Genomic DNA, 15133 nt, shown 5'->3' on the forward strand with positions numbered 1-15133 from the left:
TGATAAATATCCCCAAGAGCTCTAACCGGATTTTTCATTATAATAATGATTGTGATTAATTATTAAATAATAAAAATGGCTCTATAATTGAATCGTTACATAATAATAATAATAAGAATAATAATATATCATCGCTTACTGGTGAGTGCCTCTGTGGGATCGGGTGTTACATTTTTTGAATAACTTGTAAAGAGAGTGATATTACGTTGCATATTATTAATGTCCCACTGAAGATATTTCATTTTACATATCGAACACAGAATTTCAATCAAAAGTGCATAATTCAGCTATTGCGCATTGTAGCATCAACATTACACTTGTAATAATCAGCGCGGACCTAGATCGAAATAAAAGTTATTGTGATTTTCTAATAATACGCCGCATGGCGAGAATATAGCTTGGGATAGAAAGTATTCTATTCGACAATTAATTCCACAAAAAATGGTCGTCGTGTAATAATATGAATTGTTTTCAGTATTATATATATATATATATTATTTTATTACAAATGTTGACTTATGGTAATAGAATATGCTACACTTAATTTTAAATAACGATCTACTATACATTTAATGTAAACTATCGGTGTAAAATGCAAGGAAGACAATATATACCGATTCGGGTATGTAATATATATATATATATATGAAAGAAAAAAAAACATAAAAAGAAAGAAATTATGCTTTGTAAAAGTAAAATACATCGGATACCAAATTGATCCTCGGTTTATTTATTTATTAACTCATCGGTGAAATTTTAGTATTACACGTGTTACATAATTATTCAGGCATGCAATAAATATTTTGTATGTCATTTTAATATGTTTATTTAGCGGATTATTTCCAACATTTTACGAGGCCGATGGATTGGAGACATGATAGATTAATAATTAATCAAAATCAAAAGGCGTTTTGAATATTTCATTTCCATTCAAGAGGATGTTTCCTTGTCAATGAACCGATCCAGTAATAGAATCTGAAGTGTAGAAACGAGTAAAGAGAACCCTCGGGAGTATAATTTATGGTCTACATGACGAGGATGATTACTATCACCGACTCACGTGGAGCGGGACGCCGAAGGCAATGGGTGATCGATGAACCGACACACTGCCCGTAATGATTTATAATTGAACACAAGGAAGCGGTACTGGCTTCAAAGAGGCCGAATTAAATGATTTTCAATATCAAGAGTTCAGTAGAAGTGATTAATTAATAAATTTTAATCTGAACGCCAATAGGCTTTTTCTACGAATTCTATGCAACTTTGAAACTTTTCTTATCTCGACGGTCACGATCTTATATCCTAAATAAAAATGCATCCTGCGGTAAGGCGTAAGTGTATATTTGAATTGTCCATACCTGGAAAAAGTTGTGATACAGGCTATTGGTAGAAGTCATGTAGAAATAGAAATTTATTTACCACTCGGTGTCTTCCGTTTAATCTATACATAGTATAATATTATTAATGAGTTTTAAGCTGCAGGTGGGGCTTGTGTATGCTGTAGACATCCTTCAACATTCTCTGGCCAATCGCACACATTCTCGTTAGGGTTGAAGACCAGATTTACCGGACATGGCATGTGGTGCTTTCGTTCACCTTCGCACATGTAATACCTTGTGCAATCATTTTTGTCCGGGTGGTATGAGATGTGATTGTCCTCTTCTTCGCAAACCACTTCATTTGCTGTAACAAACGGTTATACGCGGTGCTTTGTTGAATCGTTCACGTAACATTTTTATGTATTTTATAACTTTCATAAATTAAATCGTATCATTTTCATCGGAATGGTTCTATAAACTGATGAGACTATCCCTTCTAGTTTCATCAATCTTGTCAAAGATATTTAACCTGAGTGGTATCAACAACATAACTTCCAGCGTGCTTTCATATTTGACCACCACTTTGGGACGGGAAATATTAGCAAGAATTAATTGAGAGAAACGGAAACTCACGATCCTTGGTTGTGTATTTTCCACTTTTTGAAAAACTTTCGTACGGACCGTCGTATTCCAGTTTAACAGAATAATCCAAAAGTTCTTTTTTCATCGCTTTGATCAGAGGGTATTTGCCAGTTCCACACGTTCCTTTGAAGTCATCCATATCGACAGACCATATCATGATTCCTCCAAAGCCTTCTTCTTTTAGCCAATTCATCTGGAATGATTTTCGTTTGAAAAATGTAATCAAAAAATGGCATAAAAAAACTTCGGTGAAAGTGGAAACCCATTTATACAAGGACACGAAAGTACTTTGATATTCTTAACTATCCCACAAGGTACAATGTGATGAACACAGCGTCTGCAGGTAATGAGATCATTTTGTATGACTTTAAATTCACCTTATTCATCAAGCTCCGCTCGTCGTCAAATCCAACCCATTGATCGTCTCTGTACGCGAATGGAACTTGCTGTTCGCTATCCCAAACGAGAGTAGTATTGTCTTCGTTGAGGAATGAGCACACCTAAAAAGGAACGTACAAAAATTAAGGGTTTGTCGTTGAAGGTGTGAAAAAATGGGGAAGTTTAAAAAAATTCAAGTACGTATAAATAATGATAATAAAAGCTCACCTCGTAATATGACAAAAATCCAGACTCGTTCGTGAATTTTCCAGCGGTTCCACCTTCTGAAGCTGGTGCGCCGATGTCAAACTTCTCATTGTCAACCAATTTGAAGGATCGGCCATAGGTCGGCATTCCTATCATTAATTTTTCCTTGGGTGCACCTTGCTTCACCCATTCACGAGCACTGTAGTCCTGTAAAGACGTAAGTACAACGTTAATTTTGAGTTATACAGATATTAGGAAGAGAAAAGAGGGTTTTACATTCTGTAATTGACCAGTGTGAATCAAGTGAACCTTATTCGTGTGACAAACTGTATGATGCAAATTACTTTGTACTCGTCGATTGCAATAACTAGTTAGATAATCACAACGAGATTCAATACTCTTTAAGTCTGACATAATTTCCTGATCATGAAATAATAATAAATAGTGAAATTAAAGTTGTTTGTTGGCTCTTGAAATCGCAGTATCTTACCACAGTCAATTTCTTTTGATAACTGGTTGCGCTTTCCAGTGGATACAGCGGACTGTTGTGGCCAACTTGTCGTTCCCACTGACCATGGAAGTCGTATGTCATCACGTTTATGAAGTCCAAATACTTCGATATCTCCGGTACATCGTACCTGAATATCAACAAATTGTAAACAACGGTTACTAAAAGCAGTGCTAAAAGAGAAGCTGAACACCATGACAGACCGATACATTTCAGTAATTGTATGTTTGGGAGCATATTGCTTAAAATCTAGTAATTACCCAGCTGCAATAGCTTCGAAACTAGCAGGTACCGCTGCAGACAGTAATAATTTCGGTTGTCCAGAACTTGTGGCCTCTCCTTCGAATGCCAGCCTCAATTCCTTGAGAAGATTCACGTACGCAGAACGGTCATCGGCACCACTGAAACGTCCAAATTACACTGATTGGCTCGTCCTTGTGAAAAACTACACAAAGAGATATGCGCGAAGAGAACATCCCATCACTCTTCTCAGAGTGCATGCTTTCTCTGAGGTGAATACTTCTTTAGCAAGTGCACATGGATCGCAGAATTTTTCGTAAAATATATCTTACACGTCACGCATTTTTATGACCAGTGCCAGTACACGTTATAGTACTTCGTACTCACCGTGGATATTCCCAGTCAACGTCCAGACCATCGAATTTATATTCCCTGAGGAAATCTATCGCTTCGTACACGAATTGGTTCATTCTGAACATATTGCTTGTCAGTTCTTTGAACGGCGTTGAACCGAACGCCCATCCACCGATTGCAAGAAGTATCTGGAACGAGATTATTCACGTGAGTTATGCACTCTTTATTTTGATGTTCCTCCAAGTTCATTTGCATGCCCAAGAAAATTTTCGTTGTACCTTTATGTCGGGATTTTTTTCTCTCAGAGCTATCAAACGTTCGTACATATCACCGTCCTTGTCGCTACCCTCGGTCAACAAATGATCCTTCAACGTAGCAAACGCGTAGATTACGTGAGAACAGAGAGTAGGATCAATATCTTCCGGCAAAAACTTTCCAGATCCCGGTCTTTTGTACGACCAGTTAGTGAGATAGCAAATCGTGTAGGGTTCTCTTTCTGGAATAAAATTAAAGTTTGTAGTATTCGCGCAGTTTTCACACGTCATTTTCCATTGTCCACCGACAATTCAAGTTCCCAGTCGATTCGCGGACTTACCACGTTTTGCTACACTGTTCGCTGATTGTACTTTGGGCTTGTTAATCTTCTTTACTTTATCCAGTATTTCCGATGCTGAAATTTTGTACGGTTCCGGCTTTTCTACAACTTCTTCGGTTATGGTCGCGGCCACTAAACTCCAATTTACATCCTTCGCGTTATTCTCTCGTGGGATTCCTCTGAGTTCCTCTCTGCATGGCAATTACAGGCAAGAATTGATTAAACAAATTAACTTAAATGTTAGCTGTTCTTTTTTTTATATACAAAAAAAGTTTGAATCATCCGTGAAGTACAAATTCTTATGATATTTATATACCTCATAGCACCTATGAGAGGGTATTTTACGTTCCCGCCACAAACGGTTCCGTTGAAATCGTCCATATCCACCGTCCAAACCATAGCACCGCCATATCCCTTATCTTTGAGCCAGTGCATTTTGTTTCTAATCGAACGTTCGTCGTCGAAACCTACCCATTGATCACCGTCAACTAAATACGGAACTTTCATCTCATCATCCCACACGTAAGCAGCGCCATTCAACAGCATTTCACATATCTGAAAATATAGGGAATTTGGCAATGAACGGTGCTCAACTCTCCGGGGTTTCGCAATAATTTACGGCAGTTGTTAAGAGTTTCAACAAACCTCGTAGTAAGCAATGAAACCAGATTCTTTGGTGTACTCTCCAGCCTTTCCTCCCCCGCTTGCCGGTGCGTGAACTTTCCAGTTTGCAGGATTCGACAGTGTGAAAGACCTACCATACGTAGGCATACCAATTATCAATTTTTCCTTTGGAGCACCAAGGCGAACCCATATAGCAGCAGCGTTGTCGACACTGAGTTGCTTTTGCCATTCCGAATCCAACGACGAAGCGTAAAGAGGTGCGTTGTGACCTGTCTCCCTTTCCCACTTTCCGTGAAAGTCGTATGCCATCAAGTTTATGAAATCGAGGTAACTAGAAAACGATGGTTGTTCATTATTTTATACGGTTCTCCTCTCGGGTGAAACTGTCAGATCATTTATAGAACCGCGTTCTTGGCTATACCATATTGGATTCATCTCTATTCCTCTGCTACAAGTTTTCTGACTCGGTATACGTGACATATAAAATCTTTATGACGAGCATAAAATGGAGTAACGTTTAAACAATCGTTCGACGATTTTTTACCAACCTGGCAACCGCTGGAACGTCGTAACCACCTTTAATGTTGTCAGGTCCAACTGGCACGGCAGCCGTCAATAGTAATCGCGGTTTCTTTCGCTCTTGTGCTTCTGCCTCAAAAGCCTCACGTAGTTCTGTAAAGACAATAGAAATTTTATCGTCCTGAAGAGTTTGGTCAAAGGCGTGACACACTAGCAGGATTTTGGGGAATTGTTACCTTACCTTTCAATAACAGAACGAAATTCTTTTTATCATCTCCGCCTTTAGGATACTCCCAATCCATATCCAAACCATCGAAATTCCGATGACGCAAATATGGTATAGCACTGTAAATGAATGTTTGACGCGCGTATCGTGTCGATGACATGTCTTTAAACTTTTGGGTACCGAAAGACCAACCGCCTGGAAGCAAATGGTAAAGTTGTTGAAAATAAGTGAACAAAATTTAAATAATCGAATTGCAAATAGAGGTACACAAGTGCAGAAGTATGCACGATAAACATTTGTCCCCGAATGCAAATCATTCGAGTTTCCTACCTATAGCCAAAAGTATTTTCAAAGATGGGTTAGCCTTTTTCAAAGTCATTATTCTCTCGTACAGTCCAAGCTTCCCATCCTTGGTTTCATCGTTCGACTCGAAGCTTGTTAATTTGTTTTTCTTCAACCATCCGAATGCAAATATAATATGCGTACAAAGATCTGGTTGTATATCCTCAGGCATAAACTTTCCAATCTTTGTACGATACTGGGACCAATTTGTATAATAGCAAACAATCTGAAAAAAATTGTGACAGAATTATATTTCCGGTAGTTTGTTTTAAATACGTAACTAAAAGAAAAAAGTTTCGCGTTATTTAAGACCATTGAATAAAGCATGCATCACTTTTTAGAAAGCCTTAGCGTCCATGGAGTCAAGTGGCCTTTTTTTCGTCCATCATGAAAGTTCGATGTACCTACTGATGTTTAGGAAGGAATAGTAATTCAATGGTGAATGAGATTTTTAAGCTGACCAACTCTCCTTTGATATGGCTAGTCCGGTCGCCCTTGACCCAAACAACTCTTTTAATAACTGCCCTAACTAACATAACTGCTTCAGGAACTACCTCGACACGCCTTCAAACCTCAAGAAATGTATCAGACGCATATTCATAAGAGGAATTCCAGATTATCAGCCTTTTCTCGATACTGGATTGGAACCAGGATCCGAACTACTGATCTAGTCGCTGACTTGCCTAGATTTCTACCACGTTGAGTCATAGCAAGAGACTGTAAAGTATTCCATAGTTTTTATTTTCAACGGTTCTATTTTATACCAAAATATACCTGCTTCCAAACTGTGAGGCATGGACATCAGTCGGATCAACGTTTTAGAACCTTGAAAATTTTACAAACCGGTTTTTCCGTTCAGCTAACACACAGAATATTGCGTCTCTCTATTTGAGACACTTTGAGTTGTGTTTGGTCAACTTCTTCTCAATAAATGGCAAAAATTTGCTTCTTTCGACCTGCAGAAGCAGCAGTCTTCTGTTCAAAATTTGACCATTCGTTGAGTAATACCTCGTAATAATCGACGTGCAATAATTATTTACCTATACATATATCAATATTTGTCAGGTATATCGCAGTTTGCGTTAAAACTGTAGCAGAAACGTCGAGGCTGCAAAAAATGCAACCGCTTGTCTGCCCTGAGGCCCTTCTTGGGCGGTTGAAATGAGAATGGGTTCCGGGAACCGCGTTATATTCACGTAGGCAGTCAACCTTACTTGCGAATTGTCCGAACCGAAACGGTCCCACCTTATCAGAGCCAATCTTGCAAAATATCAAGGACGCCATTCCTACCTTGTGATCATTTTTGCTCGGCGACTGAAGTTCGTTAGTTGATCCTTTAGTGTTTATGCGACCGCGATTTATTTTGAATCTATTAATGCTCGCTGACACTTCCTGATCCGTAGAAATTGCTGGACTCGCGGTCGTCGGTCGACGCAATCTTTTTCTTGCAGCTGCAAAGAAATTCAACGTTATCACGATATTAAAATTTCAGATAATGGAATTAGTGCACATCCGTCAGAATCAACGCTTGCCTCGTCATTAATACCGACAGATAACTTAATCACAAACAAACTCGCGTGCGATCCGCACGAAGTTTAGTGCGTGAGGAAATTTTATGAGCAATCTAATCGAGTATAATTCAAGGATAATATGCTAATTACTGTAGATAATAAAATGTCCGTAAAGTCAACATTGCCTTCCAGCAAATGAGGATAGGTTGATCTATACGAATGTTTCTAGTTATTCGAAGTACAACGCGTATCACGAAACAGCATTCGGCATAATTGTTTAATTGAGGAAAAGACATAAAACTGAATCCTCGTAATTCTGTTTCCGCGTCATATTCCGACTAATTTAAAGGTTACGTTTAATTACTCAATTACTAATTTCGTACCTTCGGGATTGTCACATGAGCTCAACAGCAGGATGGCTATACACAGTGTTGCTACGCCCAGTGTTGCCTGAAATGTGTAGAAAAAATGTGATTAAAACATCGGGAATTCCACGGGCATGCAACAATTGTCAGCCAAGAATATCGCGCTGGAAGTTAATCGTGATCGCGTGAGCAACAGCTTTCTCATTGTCCCGGCAGTTTCTCATCTTGGAATGTAAATGGCTGAACGAAAAAATGACGAATGAATCTGTTTCCATAAACTTTTCAAATTAATACCATTCTATTAATTAACGTTATTATTATAGCTATTGTATGGTTTTATCTGAAATAGCGAAATAATATCTAACTGTCACGAAGAATCAAGAATTTGTAGTTAAATTTTTTTCGATCAGAAAAGTCCAATGCCATTCCGACCGTACCAGGGACATATATTTTGATTATGTCAAACGAGTTATCTCAGTTACTAAATATCTCCAAGCATGAGATCAGCCTCCGTATAATCGAGTACGAGCGTCCTTTATATGTAACACATACGAATATGTATGCTCCTTTATGTATCTCGTATTGCCGCATGTATGCATCTATACAATTGCAGGAGCAGTGAAAGGATTTTAATCCCATACTGTACCTATCGTCAATATTGCTTACCGGTCACGTAATGAAAGCTTTGGCCTAGAGCAGAAAAGGAGAAATCGATCAAACTAAAATTATATATTAGTTAGTTATGTATGTGAGTATATAGCCTGCGTCGAAGAGGTAAGGTAATACGTAATTCAAAGAGATTGAAGAGCGGTGAAGATTTCGCGCGGACATTATTTCGACGGAATTATACTTCAATGAACAAAAATTATGCAATGTTCTAAAAGTGTTTGCTTATGTTCGGCAAGAAGGATACGGAAGCCGATATTTCAATACCAAAACTTCTCGAGTCAAGTTTCTTTACTGTCCGCAGTCTGCTGAACCTTGTGAATACTACGAAACTTTTTCTACCGTTGGATCTCATTTTTAAATGATTTTAACTTGGACCATTCGTTTCGTGGTGAGCGTGATACTTGAAATAAAAAGTAATCGTTACAATCTATCAAAAGAAGATGAAAGTTATCGCGGCGACTCAATTACTGTACATGATCCCGGGGTTCATTGCAGGTCATCGCACTCTGCGAGCGAAAGGCGAAGCGCCAATTAATTTACCTTATTAATTTTTCTCCATCGCACCTGTATGATCGTTCAATCCTGCAAAACTGGCGTCGGATAAATTTTACAATTATAAAAGTAAATTCTCGGTACATTCAACGACAAGAACTGCAGCGCTTGAAAATACGGTATCGCTGTAGCCCTCAGATGAAAACGAAAGAAGAAGCTCAACTTGCACAGCATCAATCAACTTCGGTAGCAGAAATTTTTTATTGAATTCGATCAATTCGTACCAGTTAAACGTAACTAATTCTTTCAGCACTCGGATCAGTGAACACCTGTGCTCCATTCCACGGCGAAAGTGTTGACACAATTACCTCGACTATCATCTTTAACACGGCGAGAAGACCGAGCAGAATGACTGATTTTAATTCCAAATGATACTCAGGAGAATTCAATTCGCATGAAATCTCCGAGTGAAATAGTCGGAACCTCCAATTTCAAGCCATTGGAAGACGAGTTTGAATAACCACTTTCAATGACCGAATGCTTTTCGGTTCTGAATTAAATCTGCAGAATCGAGACGAGGATTGAACGTGCAGCAAATATCCATATCTTGTACTTTCCATCTGATCTTTTAGCTGCTGCACGACGGGCAAAACGACTAGCTGCAGACAGTATCGATTTCCCCGGCCAATTCTGCATGGTTACAGCGAAGTGCACTAGGTAAATATCATCGTCCGTGGCTGTAGGTTTTGCTGCTTGTAAGAACAGTGAAATTTCATTCTGAGAATTCGATGAGTGAATTCGGAGCTAGTTAATTTCAAGTATCGCATTTCGGAACCGCTTTTGTCCCGAACATTTTAACCGTGAGTTTGTGATTCATTTTCTAAGTCCTAATTGATACTCTCCATACATTCTACTGGTCATTTCCAGTATCCACATCGAGAATGGATCGTGAATAACTCGGCGAATCGGTTGGTACCGGGCATTGTGGAAGCCAGAAGTTTCCTTCTCAAATAAGAGTTCTGGTATTTACTTGGCGACAGCTTTTTCTTGAATTGAACGAAAGTCTAAAAAAAATTGCTGTAAAATTGCGTCACTACAGGGGAATTTTGACGACGACTTGATACCGTTCGCGCGTTCGCCACGTAAACGTGCTCGACTTAATGCTCTGCGGACTCCTTGCAGCAACTTTCCAAATGAAGCTGGTGAGAGGTTGGAAACAGGGCGACAGTTTTTCGCGTGTTTCTCGATATGCCATTTGATCGGTTGGATTTTGCTCGTAAATAACGTACCGGGCAACGCAGGTAAATGATAACAAATGCAGCGTTAATCGCTTTTTTTAACCCGTAATAATTGGAAATGTTATCGGACTCGATCGATTCCCTGCAGTAATTTGTTGATTGCCTCACATCTTCGCGTAACTGCAATACGAGTAATAAAAATCTCACTCGATTTACCAATTTTATGATCCTATAATTTAACCCAAGTTTGCAAAACAGGTCGAATATAAACATATATTATCGCCGAATAATCCTGTGGTTCCTAATATATTCTCGGACTGGTTAATGCCAGCTACACGATTATGTAACTTCGGCATAAAAATTCCGTGGTCATGCAAATTCGATAATTTTTTTATTTCGAGAGGAGAGGAAAGAGCATTGTTCATTCAGAGCTAGTTACGACAGCACTGGTCGCAACTTGAATCAGAACATAGCTACACATTTCTGTGTATACTTTTCGCTTTGAGTAAGTAGAAATTATCATTAAAAAAATCTCATCTACGCGGATATAATTAAGACATACGAGAACGCCTCCGGAATATTATAACAGTGGTCATAAAATTAGTAGAAATGACGATGACAGATGTTTTTCCTGTAGGAAAATTACCCGATAAATGTAAACGCTTAATCGCGTTTCAAGCTATTTCTTAAAAACGATTCGACAGCGATAATAATATAATTTTTCATTGCCACGACGATCAACTTCGATCTGCGACTCCACTGCCGTCCAAATCTGCAATGACCAAACCGCCATGATCATATTATTTTACCTTGATATCCAAGTTGGGTAATCGATACAGTTCACCGTTCATTTCTGTTACAGATAACGATGTCCTAATTTTAAATCAGAAAAACACCTCGCTGCCCTATAAGACCTAAATTTATATGCCTGCGCAAAAACTTCGTTATTTATGTTTCATTATCATCGAGTTGAAGTCGCGAAAACGAAGAATCGAGCCTCGAGTTTTGACCCGATGATTTGGCACTCGTAAGAACCTGATACGCTTCTCAAAAACAATACTTTCAAAAAGACTTTTCTCTATGATTATAATACAGCAATATCTTAATTCTATTTCAAGCTATAGTCGGTGGGACGGATATCGGCGATTGGAGAAAATAGGAGTAGAAAAATACGATTCGAATGTTAATTTCCTTCTATTTTCAACCGATTGAAAGGTAACAATGGAAAGCGTCGAACGAATACAGCGAACGTCTTTTTATCGTTTTCGAGATTTTACACCTCATCGAACTTTCGAGTTTCCGAAGACACGGGTGTCACTAATTAGTATGCAAATTATTATATATTTGTATTCACAATTCTGTACACGCAATATGAGTATTCTGGTCGTAAAACTTTTGGAGTCCAGGAGAGTCGTCCTCGCGATTAAATTTACCAGTCGAAGTACTGCTCGTTTTATTTTCTATATTTTATCGTCTACTCTTTTTTTGCTTGAAAAAAAAAATGACCAACTGCTTTATATAATTTTTTTACTGTAACATCACGCAGTTAAAACACCATTACTTAACAGTTTGACAAATTTTGCTTGTATTCTTTTATACCTTTGTGTGATATACTCGTTTAGTAATGAGTTTCGCAACTACTATATAGGCTTGTAACTTTAATACGTGTAACGCGAGTTTAATGAATTGTGAAACAATCGCTTTTAAAACAATCAACTTTTATCTTAACCCATATATTGACCTGACACTTGGTAAAATGGTTTGAAAAAAAGAAAAAAATTGTACACTCGAGGTGAAATTCGTTTGATAAAACTACCACAGTGTCCAAAATATATACAGTTAAGAACTTCTTCGCGGTATAAGTATATATACACACATATATATATATATATATATATATATATATATATATATATATATAGGTAAGTGTATAAAAATATTCTGAACGTCGACTGCCTGTTAATGCACACTGGAAGCGAGCCTAGCGACCGAGCATTATTGGAGCTGAACATGCAGCCGTTCCATTATTGGGTACAAATCGACAGACGGCTCTTACAAATATCTTCTATTCCACGTCTTGACCGTCTTAAAAAGATTTCCACTCGTGGCGAATGGAACTATCGCAAATTACCTTCCATTATTTTTTCCTATTCGCAGAGTGTAATAAGTTCGATTTCGTAGCCGCGGATGGAGCTGCAAAGTTGCGGCAAATGAAAACGCGCTTGAAACTTTAGGGTACGAGTTAAACATACTAATGTTAAACTGACACTAAACTCCCGATCGCATACGCATGATGGGCATCATATGTTACGCATATGTGTATATAAATAAGAGAAATTATCGAAGGAGCCGGGCGGTAAGCCTACTTCTACTTAATTAAGCAGTCGACCATGGCCAGCCGTAAGGAACAAGCTGCGAATGGCAACAGAAAGTTTCTATCCAGCACATGGCCAACATACATACATACATACGTTATACAAAGGTATATAGATGTATCCATCTAGGTATACACAACCGGCTGCAGCCATACGACTAATTATAATGTGCCAACAAACGCCGGATATTTTGATTTTTATTGTTTGCCTAAGGGAACGAACGTTCTTGATTCTTCAAATAAATGAAAGTGAATAACCTCCGTATGGGTGCGAAATCGCGCGTGGTCCAGTTTTTGGCCTTAATATTAAAGAGCGGCTTGAGATTTGCAAAAAAGAAACAAAACAAAAAAAATATAACACACACACGCAACTACAAAGATTATATCTTCTCCGGTATGTTCGCCGAAAAAATTCACAACTCTCTGTTTATTTATCCTCTATTATTTATGCAATCATAACTGACAGGGAGAAACCGCGGATTAAAATGTTTCGTCTACAGACCCTTATCTCGATCAAATTGGTGCATGTAGTATGCAGGATTATTCGATTCAGCGATGGGTTATTTAACGAAAGAATTATGCAAGGATCCGAACAGCTTGATACAATTATTTCATACCTGCGCTGGAGGCCGAATGTATAATTTTTTGTTTGTTTTCTTATTCCTCTTTTTGCTCTTTTATTATCAATTTCACTTTCTCAATGACACGCAGCCTGCAGGGTCCTTCCTACCGGTATTATTTAAACGGATTTTGAATGAAATAAAACAGATTTTTATACCTGTCATATAGCCGTTGAAAAACAAGTAACGTTTCGGAAACGGATTTGTATTCAGAATTTTCTTTACAAGCTGTGACACTATGAACTGTCAAGTTATTCATTGATATTAGAACGCTGTAGTTGATAAATTTCAAGACTTGCAAACTTACCATGGCTAAAAGTTGGAGTAATCCTTTTTATGAGAGACCAAACGATGCATTTACAAAATCAAAAAATACATCTATATACACCAGTGCGTTTATTCTGTTGGATATTGTAATATAGCGTCTCTAAATGTCTGTACAATGTGTATACTCATACATATGTATACATATATGTATATATATATATCGAGAATACGTATAAAATTTGCACGAAACTTATTAAATGGTAAGTCACCACATGGTCGGTACGCATACACTTGTTCTAGCACTGTCAGATGTTCAGGAAATACTGAAACTATCATTCTTAAATTTAGTATATACAGCAATATTATAGTAGACAACAATTAAGTGCCTTTCATTTTGACTATAGTATCAACGCTGTTATGCCTCCGTCCGGAGAGGGCGCACCACCGGCTTCGTATTCCTTCCACGCACACCTGGGCAACAACTAAATGAGACCGCAGGAGTGAAACGCGAATGTAGCACGCGGAAATCCACTACCTGTTCTTACGACGTTTATACGCGTTGTAGGAGAAGGTACAGAGATCGGTGCGATATCGCCGATATTGCAAAATTGTTTGATTAAAAGTGAACAGAGACCGCCAGAGTCCGAACGAGTTTGCTAAACGCTCGTCGTTTCAGAGGAACACAAATTTCAACCATCGTCATCGTCGTCATCGTCGTCGTAATAAAAATTGTCTGTCACTATGTACATAATAACGAGTTTCGCGCGAGCGGAAAATCGATACCGATTTCCTGCTCTGCAGTCGCAATAGAGAAAGTTTTTTCCTTCTTACTTCTTTTGGTCGCGTATTATATGTACAGTTGTATCTAGACGTTTGAATTTGAGTTGAGAAAAGAAAGGAAAAAAAAATAAGGAAACCTTTCCCGGATTGTACTTGGACATGTCCTACGGCATACTGGTGCAGCAAAGAAACACCCGATGCTGCTGCTCGGCATTCCAGCTTCACTCAACCAGATACCATTATCGCTTTACAGCTGCAGGATCAGGTCGTTTATACCCAACGAACTTGAATAAGTATTTCTTTTAAATTTTTCTTACAACGGTTTATCTCAACTACCAGAATACCACTGTCCGATCTGGCTCACCTCGGTTTGTTATCACTTCTTTACGTTTCGATAATTGTATTCTGGTCATCAAGCTTGTTGGGCAGAAATTTGGAAAAATTGACTCAGGTCATTAGTTCATAACTACGTTTTGACCAATTTTTGAAAAACTTAAAGACAAAAAAAAAACACACACGAATAAACAAGAATTTGATTGAAACCAGTGAAGTTGTAGAAAAACTGTCGGTATGTAAGATGGATTGACGAAGTCAAGGATTTATACAATTATACTGTAATAACCCGAATAGTATTGTTTTTATTTTCAACAAACCGTAGGATTACTGCCGTTCTCAGGATAAACGGAAACGTATGAGCTACCAACGAAATTCATTTCCTCACTGATTGAGTAGTGAGAATTTATAAATATTTTTACATCTCGAGAATACTGAAAACATCTCAAGTCCGGGATATTTCTCACTCTATCCCAAGTCTATTAAAAATAGAACTCTATTTAAGATTCGTCGGATAATGTTTATGCATC

General features: G+C 38.1%; 1 protein-coding gene across 1 annotated transcript; it reads right to left on the reverse strand.

Annotated features, from left to right (window-relative positions):
- Positions 1 to 187: 187 nt before the first annotated feature.
- Positions 188 to 13892, reverse strand: LOC124405996 (probable chitinase 10). The gene is made up of 17 exons (XM_046881288.1): positions 13531 to 13892; positions 7849 to 7915; positions 7245 to 7405; positions 5943 to 6180; positions 5628 to 5807; positions 5416 to 5539; positions 4889 to 5198; positions 4560 to 4798; positions 4244 to 4434; positions 3927 to 4144; positions 3682 to 3836; positions 3315 to 3455; positions 3037 to 3184; positions 2568 to 2753; positions 2339 to 2461; positions 1953 to 2154; positions 188 to 1683 (listed from the first exon to the last, which is right to left on the reverse strand). Exons 1-17 carry the CDS (start codon positions 13531 to 13533, stop codon positions 1472 to 1474), a joined length of 2898 nt encoding a protein of 965 aa, XP_046737244.1. The 5' UTR covers positions 13534 to 13892; the 3' UTR covers positions 188 to 1471.
- Positions 13893 to 15133: the final 1241 nt, after the last annotated feature.

This window comes from Diprion similis, chromosome 4, assembly GCF_021155765.1.
Source record: "Diprion similis isolate iyDipSimi1 chromosome 4, iyDipSimi1.1, whole genome shotgun sequence".
Classification (NCBI taxonomy): Eukaryota; Metazoa; Arthropoda; class Insecta; order Hymenoptera; family Diprionidae; genus Diprion; species Diprion similis.

What these genes read in the sequence shown, in the direction of transcription:
- LOC124405996 (XM_046881288.1), bottom strand. An exon ending in GTTTCATTGCTTACTACGAG is followed by an intron (nt 4,799 to 4,888) that starts GTTTGTTGAAAC and finishes CTATATTTTCAG; the next exon opens with ATATGTGAAATGCTGTTGAA. An exon ending in AAAATACACAACCAAGGATC is followed by an intron (nt 1,684 to 1,952) that starts GTGAGTTTCCGT and finishes CGTTTGTTACAG; the next exon opens with CAAATGAAGTGGTTTGCGAA.